Source organism: Pogoniulus pusillus, chromosome 18 (genome assembly GCF_015220805.1).
Source record: "Pogoniulus pusillus isolate bPogPus1 chromosome 18, bPogPus1.pri, whole genome shotgun sequence".
Taxonomy (NCBI): Eukaryota; Metazoa; Chordata; class Aves; order Piciformes; family Lybiidae; genus Pogoniulus; species Pogoniulus pusillus.
This window is the reverse complement of record NC_087281.1, coordinates 20,985,959-21,002,774: the sequence shown is the minus strand read 5'-3', so window position 1 is coordinate 21,002,774 and position 16,816 is coordinate 20,985,959. Positions and strand designations below refer to the sequence as shown.

The following is a 16,816-nucleotide window of genomic DNA, read 5'->3' as shown; positions in this document are numbered from 1 at the left end:
CTATTCACTCCCACTCTTTAGAATTGTGTGCCAAATCACATTATCACACAGACAATTAGCTTCAAAGATGTTACATGAGATCTCTCCCTCACCAGATGTCAGTACAGACATACTTGGACTACTGCTTGGCTAGGTTTTACAGCATGCAAACCTATTATCGTGCTGCAAATACATATGTACCCTGCATGTACCAGCTTTGTGCCCTCAGTACTCATCTTTTCACAGGTGTGTTTGCTTCTTATGCCTCAACTCTCTATTACTTTGCTGCCATATTTAGCTCATATGAAAAAAGATAACAAATAAAGAAGGCTAACCAAGAGAGGGGGAAAAAAGAACACAGCTGACTAATACAAAACAATTTGCATTAATTTTGAAGTCATTCAAAAATAAGCACCATGAACTATTACAAGCTCAGCCTGGATTGAAACCCAGACGGATGGTTGTTGCAGAGTCTATTTAATACACCAAATTAAGTTGTTACTACAAAAATTATATAGATCCATTTGTAATGTGGATGGATTATAATTCTTGTAATACTATGCTTCTATTTTGCCACCAAAAAAAGCAGTAAAACATCTGTTAACACTTGCAAAAACCACATTAAGCTTCAAGTCAACACCTCTGCCACAACTTGGTTAGATAGCCATTACTGTGACGGTGTCCAAACCTTTCTTTGGAAGACAGCTCACATTTATTTGACATGTTTTGGTCTTTTCACAACATAACAATTTGAAGTATTTTAAAATAAACACTTATTTCCCCTTTAGCAACCCTCACTGAAGAGCCAGCTGCCCAAACTACTTTAATTCAGCCACATTTAAATTTGAGTTCTTAGGTACACAAATAATAGAGGCATACAGATGTACTTGTGCGTTCCTCACGTTACCTTTTTCTTCCTGATTATCAACAAAAAGATGTTTGAACACATCATTTTCCTTCCCTCCATGTCACAGCCTATTTCATCTTCAATCACACTCCAATTCCTGAAAATGAAATCTCACCTAGTCTAATTAAAACAATAGGCAGGACTATCCAAAACTTGCATATAAACTGATTGGATGGCAGTATAAGGAGATTATTCAACTTATTGATCAGAGAATACAGTGTACCAGGACTACAGTATCTGTAAAAACAATGAAAGTATGAAACTACAGAAACAGCAGAAAGACTCACAAGTAGGTGTAATATGCAAAACTCAATTCCTTTCAAACACAGCTATACTTCCAGGGATTGTGTTCTCAGCACCTTACACACTTTGGAATCTTGAAGAAATAACTGTTAGTGTAAATATATTAACTACTTGCGTAAGTGGCTACTAACAGACATGTCAAGCAAGTCAAAAGTGCACACTGATGGGATACAATCAGGGAATTAACACCAGTAAGAAAGCAGAAGTGTTATTGAGAGATGCAACATTAAAAGGTAAACACTTACATGTTTAGGACTGACTATAGAGGGAAAGATGACCAAACAACCCAACAAGGAAAAGCAGCCCCAAAATAACATGTAAGAACAGACAAGCACAAAGCAAGACAGTGATCACTTAGAAATGAGAATATACAGCACCATTACTTTTCTATTGAGAGGCAGTTACAGGTGTGGTTGAAAGAGAGTAATCATGTTAGGATTAATTAAGACAACAAAAATGATTGCTAACAAAACCAAAGACACCAAGCACACAAGAGATGAAAGCAACAGGTGCTAGATAAGGGTTTCAAGACTATACATAAGCAAGACAATTTTGAGAATACTTAAAAAAATATTTCTTCAAAGTATCACACATGGAAGAGTTCAGCAACAAGAAAATTGTAAATGTTGGTGGAAGAGATTTAAGAACAAACCTCAGGCAGGCTGCAGAAGGAAAAATTAATTTTGGAGGTGATCTAAACAAAGCACAAGACCAACAAAAAAACACTGGGCTGGACCAAGTTCAATAAGAAAAAGATAGACAGGAAGTAAGTGCAGCAAACATGAATGAAACACTAGAAATATATAAAGGCAGTGAAGGAAGAGGGTGAGAAAAGTTTGGGTTGGCTTCTGGTTTTTACATTTAATACATATGAGAGTACCATGTTATGAAAATGCAGAAGAAAAATGAGAGAGGTTAGTCAGCAAGACATAGGAAATATGCCTTTGTTTTATCAAAGTGGTGACTTTTTGGGTGGGTTCAGTGAAGTGGAAAAACTAGTTTGGAAGATTAAGAAACATTGTACAGGTAAACAGTCTGCTGATACTGAAGTCAAAGAGAAGGCAACAGTTAGAAGGGATCACAAGCATTTCAAGCAAATACTCTAAGGTAGGAGGGCAACTGGCCTACTTCAGAGCAAAATGTAGTACTGGATGAAATGTAAAGAAGAAGGGTGCAGAGCATGAGTGAAAATTAAAAGTATAAAATACAGACCTGTAGATTAAAAAGGTGTATAAGGAAAGTTTCAGAGAGCAAAATGTAGTATTGGATGAAATGTAAAGAAGAAGGGTGCAGAGTATGACTGAAAATTAAAAGTATAAAATACAGACCTGTAGATGAAAAAAGTGTATAAGCAAAGTTTCAGAATCATGAAAGTAAAGATTCATAAGCTTACAAAATAGGCTGTGACAAATCTTGTAGGTATTGATACTATACAAGTAGAGAATGGAGCAATTAAGTGTTTTTCATTTATAACTATTAGTTTAAAGAAAACAAAACAAATAAAGCCTTTAGAACATGCTGTCCTGCATAATTCTCAGGGAGTTTATGGGAGTGGAGCATCACCATATGCAAGTTTCTAGTTTGAAGCTACTAAGCCCTACATTCTACTCCACGTTCTCTCACATGAGGAATGAAGATGCAGTATTTAAATACACAACAGGCTTAAGAATTTGTCTCTAATATCTGATCCCTGTGCAAGGACACACACTGTCAATCTGTGACTTATGCAACACATTTTCCCACTTCTAAACACACTCCCACTATTCCAGCAGTCATGTACATTCATGACTTGGCTCCTCTTCAGACTCCTGCAGAGAACTGTATGTCTGGTACACTAATATACAACCAAAATAAGGAATGAACAGAGCAGATAGATGGAGACTATAACCATGAATCTTTTGAAACATTAGACCAGAAGGTCTTAACCAAGGACTTCACTTAAGCATTCCAGTATATGACACTGCTAATATAGTGCTCCCTGAATTTAAGTTTAAACTTGAAAAAAAAGGGTTTGTACCTTTCCTGATGTTTAGAACATTTCTAACTGGTTGAAGAGACATCCAATATTTGCATTACTCATCTCACTCCCCTTGAAGACGTGTCATCTTCAGTTTCAGTTCTGCTGATGCTACTTTTAATTACCCTTCTGCAAATCTTGAACGAGCTACAGACAGCAGCATCTGAAGCAGGAAGCACAGCTGATCATCAGGGCAGTTCAGTATCTTCATCAATGTGATGACTGTGAGACTGAGTGCACTCTCAGCAATGTGCAGATAACACCAAGCTGAGTGGTGCAGTTGCTAAGTCTGAAGGATGGAAAAATCTCATGAAGTTCAATAAGGCAAAGTGTAAGGTCCTGCACCTAGGTTGGGGCCATGCTACATAGCAGTAGAGGCTGAGGCATGGTGAAATTGAGTGCAACTCTGCAGAAAAAGACTTGGGGGTGCTAATGGATAAGAAGCTGGATGTCAGTCAACAGTGGGCGTTTGCAGCTCAGAAGGCCAAAGGCATCCTGGGCTGCATCAAAAGAGCAGCCAGCAGATCAAGACAGGTGATTCTGCCACTTTGTTCTGCTCTGGTAAGGCCTCACCTGGAGTACAGCATACAGCTTTGGAGGCTTCAACACAGGAAGGACACAGACCTGGCAGAGCAGGTCCAGAGGAGGGCCACAAAAATGATCAGGAATCTGGAACATCTCTCCTACAAAGACAGGCTGGAGGTGTTCAGCCTGGAGAAGAGAAGGGTCTGGGGAGACCTAGTAGCAGCCCTTCAGTACCTGAAGGGGGCCTACAGGAAGGCTAGAGAAGGACTGTTGACAGGGGACTGCATTGGTATGAGGCAGTGGTTTTAAATTAGAGATGAGTAGATTTAGACTGGATGTTAGGAACAAGCTCTTTACCATGAGGATGGTGCCCAGATAGGTAGTTGAGGCTTCACCCCTAGAGATATTCAAGGTCAGGTTTGACAAGGCCCTGGGCAACCTGATCTAGTGAAGGATCTCCCTTCTCACTGCAGGGGAGTTGGACTAGATGACCTCTGGAGGCCCCTTCCAACCCAAACCATTCTATGATTCTATAATACAGCAATAGAGAAAGCACTACAAACACACACATTAGGTCAGAGTACTTTTTTCCTAACTAAAACTACTCTCCAACACAGGTATTGCAGGATTGCTTTCTTCCCAGCCAATTAATTCTCCCTAAAAGAAATACAGGTAAGGAAAAAATTACATTTCTGAAAACTTTTAAGCATGCTGCAATCAGTTCTACAAAGGTTAAAATCTAAACTCCTCAGAGATGTGCTGTAAGTTCTAATCAACATTTTTCATACTGAAATACAGTTAGGACAGAAGTTCAAGCTCCCAAGCAAATGAGGAAGGATACCTGAATCTCTTTTTTGTTTCAGATACGAGGCTGAAACGTGATTTAAAAGTACTATTAAGTAAGGAAGTTTCCATTTAATTACAGTAAATATGCTTCTCAAATAAGGAGGAAAGCTATAAATTATTCCAAGTTAAAAAAAAAAACAACTCTCCTTTTTTCATTAAAGGCCAACAGCAAACAGACATTGCTAACTAGAGAACTATCACAAGAACAAACTATGTAGTACCCTAAAGTTGACTCCTGGGAACCAGTCAAGAAAAGGCTCTAAGTAGGCTGTGGAACACCAAAGGAAAAGGAAACTTCAACGATCTTGAATATCAAAGGTGTGCCCAGTCCTTCAAAGCTTTCAACTCCCTCACACGTGCATGCATATGCATGACAGTAGTCAGAAGAACACAGCTCCCAATTTTTACATAAATACAAAATCATCTATTAATTGCAGAGTATTTCATATGCTTGCAGCAGTCACGAGATCTAAGAGAAAAGGAATCACAGCAGGACATACTGCTGCTAAAAACAGACTGGAGGGAAGATGCTGGTCACTTGTGCACTGGTTGCAAATCTACTTACAAAAGATGACTGCCCTACACATAAGGCTGACTCCTTACCAGGTTGATACCCGCAAACTTATTCTCATTAAGCAATCATTTAGCAGTAGCATCAGCTGCAGAATAGCATAAACTGAGTCATATCCAGACCAAAGGGGGGAAATGATCATGAAATCCTCATCAGTTCTGCAGTAGCTCAGCATATAAGAAGTCTCTTGAGTGATTACAAAAACTCAAGCTAAACTTTTAGTTGAGCCTGTCAGAACAGAAGGAGGGAAAAAATAAGCGTGAATGTATTTGCTTTCATCTCTCTTTAAGACAGAAGACAGGAAATACGCCGATGCAAAGAGAAGCGTTGATGCAGAAAGAAAAAAGTGGTCCTGAAATGGCTGCAAAAAAGTATACCTAACATGCATGGTACAAAACAACTGCCAAAAACTACCTTGAGCCACATAACTTGTCTCTTCAGGAAGGAACTAACATGCTGAACCACATTTTGATAGCCCATAAAGTTATGATGAAATTAGTTTGCTTGTAAAACCATGGAAGAAGCAGTTAAATCATGAGATGGAATAAAAAGATACACAGGCATATGCTTGCATTTACTTTCAGGTTATTAAGTAGAAAAGGAGAAACTAATCAATCATAAATAACAACCACAACAATCAAAGACTGTTGGAGAAAACAACTCCCTACTACACAATCTACACTTTCAGCTCCCTCCCTCACACACACGCTTGCCTTGAGGTACAGAGTAATTATTTCTTCGTTATTTTATGAATCAACATTTACTACTTTTCAGATTGCTCAGTAGGACCTAACCTACATAAAGGTACAACCTGGATGGAAGAATGGCAAGATCAATGTCATCTTCATCCTAGACACTCAGAACTTGAACAGTATGTTAAGATTTTTTAATTTCTTGTTCAACTCTCTCTAATATCAGAGTTTATGCTGACAATCTTTTTCTCATAATTACACATATATTCCTTATGTCAAAAAACAATACCAGGATAGTAGTAGCTGTTTGGTGGTGATTTTAATAACTAGAACTAAAAAGCAAAGCTACTATCATGGAAGTCTGCAGACCTGCAGTATAATTTTGTAGCCACAACTGGTCCTATTGTTATGGCTGGCTATATGGTTGCAAGAACAATCCTTAAGAGTAGGAAGCACAAACTTGTAAAAACCTAAGATATCAGTGACAATCATTGAGCCTAAAAAACACACTCTCCATCTTGTGAAAACTAATTCCTGCAGAAAATTTGTACCTTCTACCAGATTTCACCAGCAAGAAAGTAATAGAATAATTTAGAAGCTTTAAATTGAAAGGAGTATCTCAGGACTTAGCAAAATCTCTTTGTGCAAAACTGTACAGGTATCTTTAAAACTGGTACCAAGCTTCTTGGCATATTTCAGTCACGCATTGTTACTACTAGAAGTCTATTACAGAACAACTGTTGGCATCACTAGGATGTGGCAGTTTTATACCATACCTTCTGGTAAACTATAGAGCACACGAGGTCTTTGACAGCAGAGAGGGACAGGTCCTGAGTTTCAATGGTGACAGTCTCTCGAGTGAGACCAATCTGCAGAAGGAAGGAAACTCCATGCATAGAGCTCCGGGAGTTGGTGAGACTCTGGGTGCTGAAACTGCCATTGGAGAGTCGACTGGAGAGCCCCGACTGGGGACTTGAAGACAAAGATGGGGTTTGTGGTGCAGCAGCATGATACGTTGGTGGGGAAAACTTCTGTAAGGATGGGGGAGAAGAGTCGTTTGCTGACATCTGACTTGCTTTACTCTGTCCAGATCTCCTTAGCAGTCAAATTCTAAGAAAAATATATTGTCAGTTCTTGGTTTGAAATGAAAACAAGGACAATGGAACTTTCCCTTTCTTAGTTCAGTAAAATGCCTCTGATCAGTAAAACTTATTTTTCCCTTTCATTCTGTGCAAGCCAAAGAGTAAAATAATTTCAGCTGTAATATACTTTAAAGGGTCTCTTTCTGCAGTAACAATCAGCTGATCAAAAGCAGATTGCCTGTCCTCTAGCACCAAGTCTGAACAACAGAAGCTTACATAAAGGCCTCGCAGAAGCACATCAGCTCTGCTGTTTTATACATGTCCTTCATGGTTATGTACTAAAAAAAAAAAGCTGGGAACACAAATGGAGATAAACGTTGGCAACTCAAAAGTATCCTCATTCACCTATTTCAACAGACTGTATCTTAAATGCAGACTTATCCTCGTGTAGGCAGCCTCTTAGAATGGAAAAAAGTATCCTTGTGCAACAAGAGAAGTCCATGTATATGATGAACCTATATTCCTCCTTCAGAAATTCTTCTCTGGATTGACAGGACAATGTTAAATTGGAGATCAGTGAAGGTATCTGATTTCATTGTTATAAAATATTTTAGCTCATGAAATGCAGGAGCAGAACGTCTGAAGACACAATCACATTAAAAGTAATCTCTAGCTTCATCCAGATAATCTCCAGCATTTTGAAACGCTGTACTCTGCCTGTAGGGGAGAAGATAAAAAAGTTCTTACTCCACATGAAAAGCACAGTATGGCATAACCACTCTACTCTGCAGCAGTTGGATCACCAATCCCTTTCACTCAAACATGTTACATTGGTAGGATTTTGTACTTGTAACTTGAACTTAACTGTTTTCCCACTCTGATACACAAATCAGACCTAACACTGGCCAATACATCACCGCATCATTTAATTAATGGCAATTTAGCAAAGCACTTCAGAGTTGAGAGGGGGAAACAAAAAAGGAGGGGGAAGAAGGCCACAGCTCTGGTCTGTAGGTGTATACTGAGAAGTTGGTGGGTAAGGAAGGAAATTTATTAAATACATTATTATATGCATTGAAACATCAAAACACCATGACATCAAAGTTCATGCAGCCTGTATTCAGGATACCATTTTAATGCTTTTATTGAAGACAACTGAGTAACATCTCGCATAAACTGACCGCAGGAAGACAAGCACAGACACAATTCAATACTAGAATCATAGAATCAACCAGGTGGGAAGAGACCTCCAAGCTCAGCCAGTCCAACCTAGCACCCAGCCCTAGCCAGTCAACCAGACCATGGCACCAAGTGTCTCATCCAGGCTTTTCTTGAACACCTCCAGGGACGGTGCCTCCACCACCTCCCTGGGCAGCCCATTCCAATGCCAATCACTCTCTCTGGCAACAACTTCCTCCTAACATCCAGCCTAGACCTCCCCTGGCACAACTTGAGACTGTGTCCCCTTGTTCTGTTGCTGGTTGCCTGGGAGAAGAGACCAACCCCCACCTGACTACAACCTCCCTTCAGGCAGTTGTAGACAGCAATGAGGTCACCCCTGAGCCTCCTCTTCTCCAGGCTGCACACCCCCAGCTCCCTCAGCCTTTCCTCATAGGGTTCGTGTTCCAGGCCTCTCACCAGCTCTTCTCTGGACACGTTCCAGCACCTCAACATCTCTCTTGAATTGAGGGGCCCAGAGGGGAACACTGAATGTTCACATGTAATTAAAAAAGCAAGTTGGCTTCATTTTAAAATAACTCATTTCACGAGCACAGGCTCAAAATGCAGTTTTTTAGGTTGGACTGGATGATCTTCGAGGTCTCTTCCAACCTGGTTGATTCTATGATTCTATGTTCTTTGTTACAAGAAGCAGTGTTACTCAATTCAATATTTCAAACATTTTGTGAACAACCAAACTCCTCATCAGGAATTGTTTTTTTACATTCCCCCTGCAACTTCTGCCACAGAAAAAGCAATCTGTGAAAGCAAAAGTGGTTCAAGGCCACAGATTCTATATTAGCTGGTTTTAGAGGACCATAGATCTATGCAAGACACTAAAATCAATAAGCTCATTTTATTTTTACTTCCATTACATTAAAAAAAAAAAATCAAAAAGAGCATTACCAAGATTAAATGAAACACAAATTTAGAAAAGAAATACCAGAATTTATCACAGACAACATAATCTGTCCTTACTAAATCAGTCCATTCAATAGATTACACACTCATGGTATTTGCCAGTGTAATAGTTCAAAACCCGTGTTTGAAAGGGTAGATAATAAAAGAGAGGTACATGAACTGCAGTACTGAAGGAAAAAAGATCCTGGACCTGTGATAAAACTTCCTAACAGAGGCTCCAGAAGAAATAACAAACTAATACCTGCTGGATTTTCAGCAAAGGCATCTTCAAACACTCAAGAGCTAGTCAAGGACACCTGAAAAGACAACTTCTGCCTTAAAGAACACACTAAACATGATACAGATGAAGGTCACAAACAGGAATAAAGACAGCAACACTGACATTTAAGTACCTTTCTCAAGACAGCAGCTGCACAGTGCCTTTGCTTGAAAATGATTTAGTTTTGTTTTCTATATACTGCTTTTCTTTCCCTCGCTTCTCACAGGTGCCAGAGACAGCAAATACCAAGTTTCAGGGGTGGATCTGAACTAGAAAACAATAGTGCCTAACCAACATAACAAAGAAGCTGTACGATGCTAAAGAATCACTGAATCTACTAAGCAAGTTTAATTTATACAGTGAAGACACCCTGCAAGAGCTCACCTACAGGTGCCTACGCAGAACGTCAATAATACTTACCAAAAGAATGATGTATTTGCACTCACAGTACCAAGTGTATCTACCTAAAAGGCTTTATTTAAGTTTATTTTTGCTAGTTAGTAGGAAAGACTGGATCTTTCCAAGAAAAGACAGCCACAGAAACTGCTCACGCTGTAGTAAGGATAAACTGATTCTGAGTATCACATAAGGTAAGCTCTTACTGAAATGTAAACTCAATCCTACGATACTATATCTATTTTAAGTATATATATTAAAAAAAAAAAAAACAACTACACCTTAAAAAACAGAGAAGTAAAAGGGCTGCGAAGGGAACCCATCGGCCCCCTTCCTCTGCTGCTAAGCTCGCAGCCAACTTTCCTGCCTGTTCTCGCCGCAGAGGCGCTGACCCTCCCCTTCCTTTTGGGGGCTGCTCCCAAACCAAGCAGATTTCAGGCAGCTTCTCCAACATCTGGCACTTAATTCGCTTCCCTTTCCCTCTGCTAGACAAGACACAGACTTCGAGCCCCACTCCAAGCGGCTCCTCTTAATCTTCTTACCCCACGGGAGCTGGTCGTTCGCCCGGTTCCCGCCGGGAAGTCGCTGCTAGCGGCACACAGGTTCCCGCCGCTGGACCTCGGAGGCCGCCCGCAGGTGCCAGGGATGAGGCTGCGAACGGGTGACCTCCCCGCCAACACGGGCCGGGATGGAGTCAGCAGGACCGACGGAGGAGCCGCTGGCGCGGCGGCGCGATGCGTCTCGCCTGCCGTGGGTCACGCAGCCCCGTCCGGGCTGGTGTTGGCAGCCGCCCGTCCCGTCCTGTCCTGTCCCGTCCCTCCCAGGTTTAAAACCCCGCTGGGCGACCCGCCCCTGCCGGCGCAGCTCCCCGCGGCGCCACTCTCCGGAGATGATGTGGCCGCAGCCCATCACCCCCACCACAGGGCACCCCCGCGCCAGGGCGGAGTTGCCGCCGCGACGGCGCTTCCCTGGGTTGAGGGGGAGCGAGGCTGCGGAGGCTCCCCCACAGATCCTGAGGCTAAGCTCTTCACGGGGTCGGCAGCGAAGACGTCGCCGCTCCCGCCGCGGCAGGAACTTTCCGAGTCCGCGTCCGCCTCCGCCCTTCCCCGGCGCGGCGGACTCGGTCACCACCCCCCACCCTGCCCGCCAGCTCCCAACCCTGCCGACGGCGCACACCTCCCCGTCCCGCCGCCCTCACCTGCAGCCCCACCAGAGTCCAGCCGTGCCCGGGCGGCAGCTGCCTCGCACGCATCTCACCAGCCGCGCAGCCCCGCGGCTCCCCGCATACACTGAGCTGCCCGGGACGGGCTGCTCCCCGGGCCTGCCGGGAGCTGTAGTCCCGCAGCGCCGCTCCGGCCCGGCCATCGCGCCCGGGCTCACTACGAGCCCCGTGCTGCCCCGCGCCAGCAGGGCCGGCGGAGGGCAGCGCCGCATGCGCAGAGCTCCCCGCAAGAGTTTCCGTTAGTTTTCTTGCCTGTGGCGGCTGCAGCCCTGAGCCGCTAACGGGACGGCGGGGCGCGGCGCGGTGGGGCGGCGCCTGCGGCAGCTGCTTCTGCTCCATTTTGCAGCTGGCGCCCTGCTGCCGCCCTCGCCTCGCCTGTCCAGCCCTCGCCGCCTCCAGCCGGGCCAAAACTTGGGCCAGCGCCAAGTCGAGCCCGGTCGCTGCCGTGCCAACGCCTGCCTCTGGTTTCGACAGCTCCTCCGCCCTTCCCGCTGTACCTCAGGGAGCCTCCTGGGCCTCGCTGCTCCCGGCCCCAGTGGCCGCCGCCGCATCCCTTCTCTCCATGAGCGCCACTTTCAGTTCACCTTTCCGGGGCGTGGGTGGCGCAGCACAGCCCCGCGGAGATCTCCCCAGGGCCTCGCACAAGGCCCTTCATCTCTACACAGGAAATACTTGACCTAGTGTGTCACAGAATCACGTTGGTGTTTTTCGTGGCCGCTCTGACCTAGAAGTTCAGAAAGGCTTTCTGCAAACAGCGTGCCAGCTCTCCCTCTCTTGGTAGCTCACACTGACGAGCTTGTAGCTTACTACAGAAGCTCTCCGGGCCCTTTTGGACATAGCTGTTACTGTCTGCTACTAAGCTTCAGCCCCCAGTTCTAATACTTCGATTCACCCAAGTCTGTTTTTTCCCCTCGGCATTACTGATGGCACTCGTGAATTATCAGTGAATCTCTGCATGCAAAAGTACTAAATAAAACTGGGCAGAAGGCAAAACGATCTGTAACCTCCCTGCAGCCTTAAAGCTCCCAGTCAAACGTCAACCTGTCATCTTTCTCGAATTTGGATTCAGTTTCTGTGTATGAGTCTTAAAATAATATCCTCTACCATAAGAAGTGACTGAATTTTAGGTTGTATTCCAGGCTGAAAACGTTTGGAAAAGGAAAACTTGGCAGAAAATCAATGGCTTCTACTGCTCAGCTTAGCAAGACACAGATGAAGAAGCAGATTAGGGTTACTTTGTCATTTATAGTGCTGTTTGTAACCTACTTTTCTCATTTCCTTCATTTTATACTCCTGGCCTGAAACACACTGAAGCTGAGCAAAGACTTTCCACTTCATCCTATTTTGCGTCAAAGCTTCTGATGGAGTGTAACCAGGTCCATGTTTTGAGTGGAACCAGTTTATCTGATAAATAGGTGATTGGATAGGGCTGGGTGATAGGTTGGACTGGATGATCTTGGAGATCTCTACCAACCTGGTTGATTCTATGAAATAATTAGCCCGCAACTTCTAGTCCAAATCTGGAACTACTTTAAACTAAACCTGTTGCAGTTAATGGTTGATTCTGCCTTTAATTGCTTTTGAATGCTAAAAAACACCGTGGGACTTTTTAATGAAGGCTGTTCCATGAATAGAGGATGCTCTTGCAAAGCTCTGCACCAGATAACTGAGCAATCTTCATTTCCTTTTTCCTCTAAAGTAGGACTCCCACAGGCCACCACTGTAAACATACAAGCTTGCCTCCATAAACATGATTTTTGATGTTTAGTGCAGCAAAGAGTCATATTCTAGAGTACTGAAAGTGCAGCAAGCTTCTTACATTCTGAGTAGCAGCCCTAAAAATAGCTGTTCATGGGCAATAGCAGATGGGTATTATGTATTACCACAGCCACTGGGCAATGATTATACTTCTTTGTAAAGAAGCTCAGCTTTATAGCATCCAATAGGGTTGTTGCCATTTAATTTGCAGCCCTAAGCCGTAATAGCTGCTTTTTCATCAATTAGACCAGAGGATGGATTAGTAAAAAAATCAGTTTATTACAGAACAGCCAAAGCAAAGCAAACTGCTATATTTGTGCAGCAGTATTTTCTAATATATAAAGGCTCCTGAAGCATTCGAAACTCTTCTGTTTGTAAAGATCCCTGAGAAAAACACACATGAAAGCAGCTGGGCATTGCAGCATCTGTGTACAGACTCACCCATACGCATATGCATCACTGACTTTGCATCACTACACAGCACAGCATTATGACAGCATTAGCCTCTCTGCACTGACAGGGTGCAGAGAGGCTAATGCAAACATTCTGATTTATTATTTTTGTGACTAACCATAATGAGAGATTTCCTGTTCTTCATCTTGTTTCTGAGTCCACATCATTTCATCAGACAGCTTATTTCACAGCTCCGGGCTTTCCCTGGTCAAGCTAGCTGCACTCTACACATTGCTCTCTTACAGCTACATGATAGGAAACAGGGGTAACTTACTGTATTTGTGTGCCTTTATAAAACTGTTTAGTTTCTCCTGTATGAACTATGTAGGTCTATGTAGACAAACTGCATTTGGAACAATGCATCAGCATTTTCCAGTTTGAAATTAATGCTGATAGCCTTTGGATAGTTTGTGTCTGAAAATGGAAATATATTAATTCCTATTCACTGGTCTGATGTTTGGAATATTTTTGAATCATCTAACTGTGTTACAAAGAAAGTAGTGTCCTGGGAGACTTGACTGGTGTGTTTGTATGAGAAATTCCATAAGCATGTGCTGCCACTATTAGTTTTCACTGCTTTTGACACTGATCATGCATAGCAAATGACCCATTCAGGATGTGCAAGATCTGCAAGAAATGTTTGCAAAAAGAGAAACTAATATCTCTAGAACTAAATATAAAAATGCCTTCTTTTATAGTTTATGGTCTCCTTTCTTCCCCTGTGCAAAGAACTGAAAAAGAGTTAGGAGGTCAGGTTTGGTTTGGATAAAATCCTGGAATGTGTATGCATCTCTGAATTACCTCCTCATCTTGGTTTGAGCCCTTATCTGAACCTTGTCCTAACATCTTCCCCCAACAAAACACTGAAAAGTTTAGTATAGGCTTATAAAACATGGAATCAAAATTTATTTTCTTATAAATCCATTTAAAGCTAAATACATATTTATTATATTAATTATATGCAATTGACTTTTTGGAATACACTTACCCCCCTACTTGTTTAAATCCTTGCACCTGCTGGATGGGCAGCTTCATTCAGATCACATTATCCTTCAGTACCAACTCTGAAATAAACATGAAATGATTTACTTGAGTGGTTTGGGAGTGGTTACTTCTCATTTAGTAAAACTTTGTCTGTGACTACATCAGCCCATGGAAACAGAATCTCTTAAAACTGAATCATAGGCACAGTACTTCCACAGCCTGATTTCTGTTTCAAAGCCCACAGAGATCAGCAGTGGACGAACAAGCAGCTCAAGCCCATAGAATGCAGGCACCTGCAGGACCATGTGCTTGTCTGCAAACATCAGCCCCACATCAACCCTTTCCCTCTGGGCTGTGAGAGCTGCTGATGGATTCCTGAAAGAGCAGCCCAGGCTGCCAAATACTGAAAAAATCTCAATCTGTGTATTCTAGCTGCTGGCTTACCACTGCTGGCAAATCATCCACAGCTCAGGCACAAAACTGCCTCATATTAGGTGGATTGAAAACACAACAAACCACACCTGCTCTCCTCTCCCTGCCATGGGCCTGCCAGCTGAAAGCACTGAGCATCAAAACTGCTTTGAAACAGAGCAAGGTGCAGGACTTCCTCCTCTTGAGAAAACAGGTCTGCATTAAATCCGCTGCATTTGACAGTGTAGAGTTAACCAAAGTAATGACAAGGCACACAGCCTTAGCTTCAGAGAGGAAGTTTCAGTTGCAGTGCTTATATGTAAGGTCAGCGCAAGAAAAAAGCTTTCGACAGTGATGCCTCTAACGTCTATCCTTCGGGACTTCGGTAGATGGCACTGTCACATCAGCCGGGTTGCAGGGAAGGAATGTACAGGTTATAACTTCACAGATAACGTATGCTTTGCTTCGAGTTATCTACATAAATATATATATATATATGGTATCTGGCTACAGCTATTTTATTTTTCAGGGTAATAACCCAACTACTTAAACGGTATAAAGCAGGACAGCTGACCACTGAGAAATTTGTTGACATCCATGGTGTAGTTGACTGGCTAGGGCTGGGTGCTAGGCTGGACTGGATGATCTTGGAGGTCTCTTCCAACCTGCTTGATTCTATGATTCTATGATCTTTTCAATTTAGTAATAGGGAGTAAGACTAAACAATATTTTCCCATTATGAGGACTTTTGGGGTGGGGGGGAGGAAGGCAATTATTTAAATTGACTCTTTGCTTCCCCATATATGAAAATTTTGGATACACCACATTCAGAGTACCAGCTAGAAGGATTCTGAATCTGCAGTAAAGCTACCATGAGCAGAGATCCCATCTGTATGCTGGGCAGCAGATCTGCCAGCCTTTCTAGAAAATCTGTGGAATCTGGGGTAAGAGTCTGCATATCAACAAATTGCTTCATTTCTCCAATACTGCCCTCCCAGGCACCCTGAGTACTTGCAAAGCTGCAGTTGCTTGGATGCAGCTTTCTAGTATGAGGCTGAAGAGCAGCAAGATGTTTACGCCTGCTCTCTATTTATTTCACAGAATCACAGGCAAAAGATGAACCGTCAAGCCTCCAATTAATTTCTTCATATTGTTTTATTCTGATTTGTTCTAGTGTTAAGTGTGACCTTTAAAAATTATGTAACAACTGGAGACTTTACATGGACTCTCTGATGCAGATGCAGTGAAAAGTTTGCTACAACCTTGCAGAGCAAGGATGGTGACATCAAATGGCCCAAAGCTGGTGTGATCAATAAGCTTTTAATTTTTGTTTAGCAATTTTAATTGGTCTGCTGTAGAAAGAGGCAACCTCACCACAAATTTTGCTTCATTGGTAATCAGTAGTGTGGTTACAGAGTTTAAAACGCTTGAAGACAGGTCTGTCATTTGAGCAAATACTATCACAGTATCATCAAGGTTGGAAGAGACCTCACAGATCAAGTCCAACCCTTTACCACAGAGCTCAAGGCTAGACCATGGCACCAAGTGCCACATCCAATCCTGCCTTGAACAGCTCCAGGGACGGCGACTCCACCACCTCCCCGGGCAGCCCATTCCAGTGTCCAGTGACTCTCTCAGCGAAGAACTTTCTCCTCACCTCCAGCCTAAATTTCCCCTGGCACAGCCTGAGGCTGTGTCCTTTTGTTCTGATGCTGGCCACCTGCCCTTTTAGGCCTCAAATATGATAATAAAAGCCTTAGAAAAAATTGAACCACTTTACAATTCTATAGATCTTTGTCTTTTCCCGATGCTGGATGAACACTCATTTCAGACTGGTCATCAGTGATGAACGGTGAAGGACCTTTCTCAGCAGGAGCCTAAGGCCACTCTACAGAGCCCCCGTTTAAGTGCCTGGAGCTGCTCATTTTCAAACGCACCGAGATCACATGGAGCCACGGAGCCCCAGTTCATTGCAAAGCCCTCCCCAGAATCACAGACTGGATTTTTCCAGTGGTATAAGATAAACCAAGGAATGCTGGTTAAAGGGCCTTATAGATCACATACACATTTTGAGGGTGTCTGTGGCAAACCATAAAAAACCCAAACTTTGTAGAAGTGTTTATAGTAATCAGTTGATAATATGCAAACCTAAGCATGGTCACTGCAGAAGTGTCTGCAGTTACATGTTGGACATCTGTGATATGTAATCTTGTAAAGGCCCAGGCCTGCAGTGACTGAGGAAAGCAGGAAGGAGACAAAGGAGAAGCAGAGA

General features: G+C 42.9%; 1 protein-coding gene across 2 annotated transcripts in view; it reads right to left on the bottom strand.

Annotated features, from left to right (window-relative positions):
* PRKD3 (protein kinase D3) overlaps positions 1–11,039 on the bottom strand; it is a 39,393-nt gene extending 28,354 nt beyond the window's left edge. The window contains exons 1-2 of one of the 2 annotated variants that reach the window (XM_064158701.1): positions 10,915–11,039; positions 6,617–7,639 (exon numbers count right to left, since the gene is read on the bottom strand). In XM_064158701.1, coding sequence (XP_064014771.1) covers positions 6,617–6,907 — 291 coding nt within the window. In that variant the 5' untranslated portion in view covers positions 6,908–7,639; positions 10,915–11,039. Of the gene's footprint in view, positions 1–6,616; positions 7,640–10,258; positions 10,321–10,914 lie in introns of those variants that run through there. The other variant, XM_064158703.1, reaches the window with a different exon arrangement.
* Positions 11,040–16,816: the final 5,777 nt, after the last annotated feature.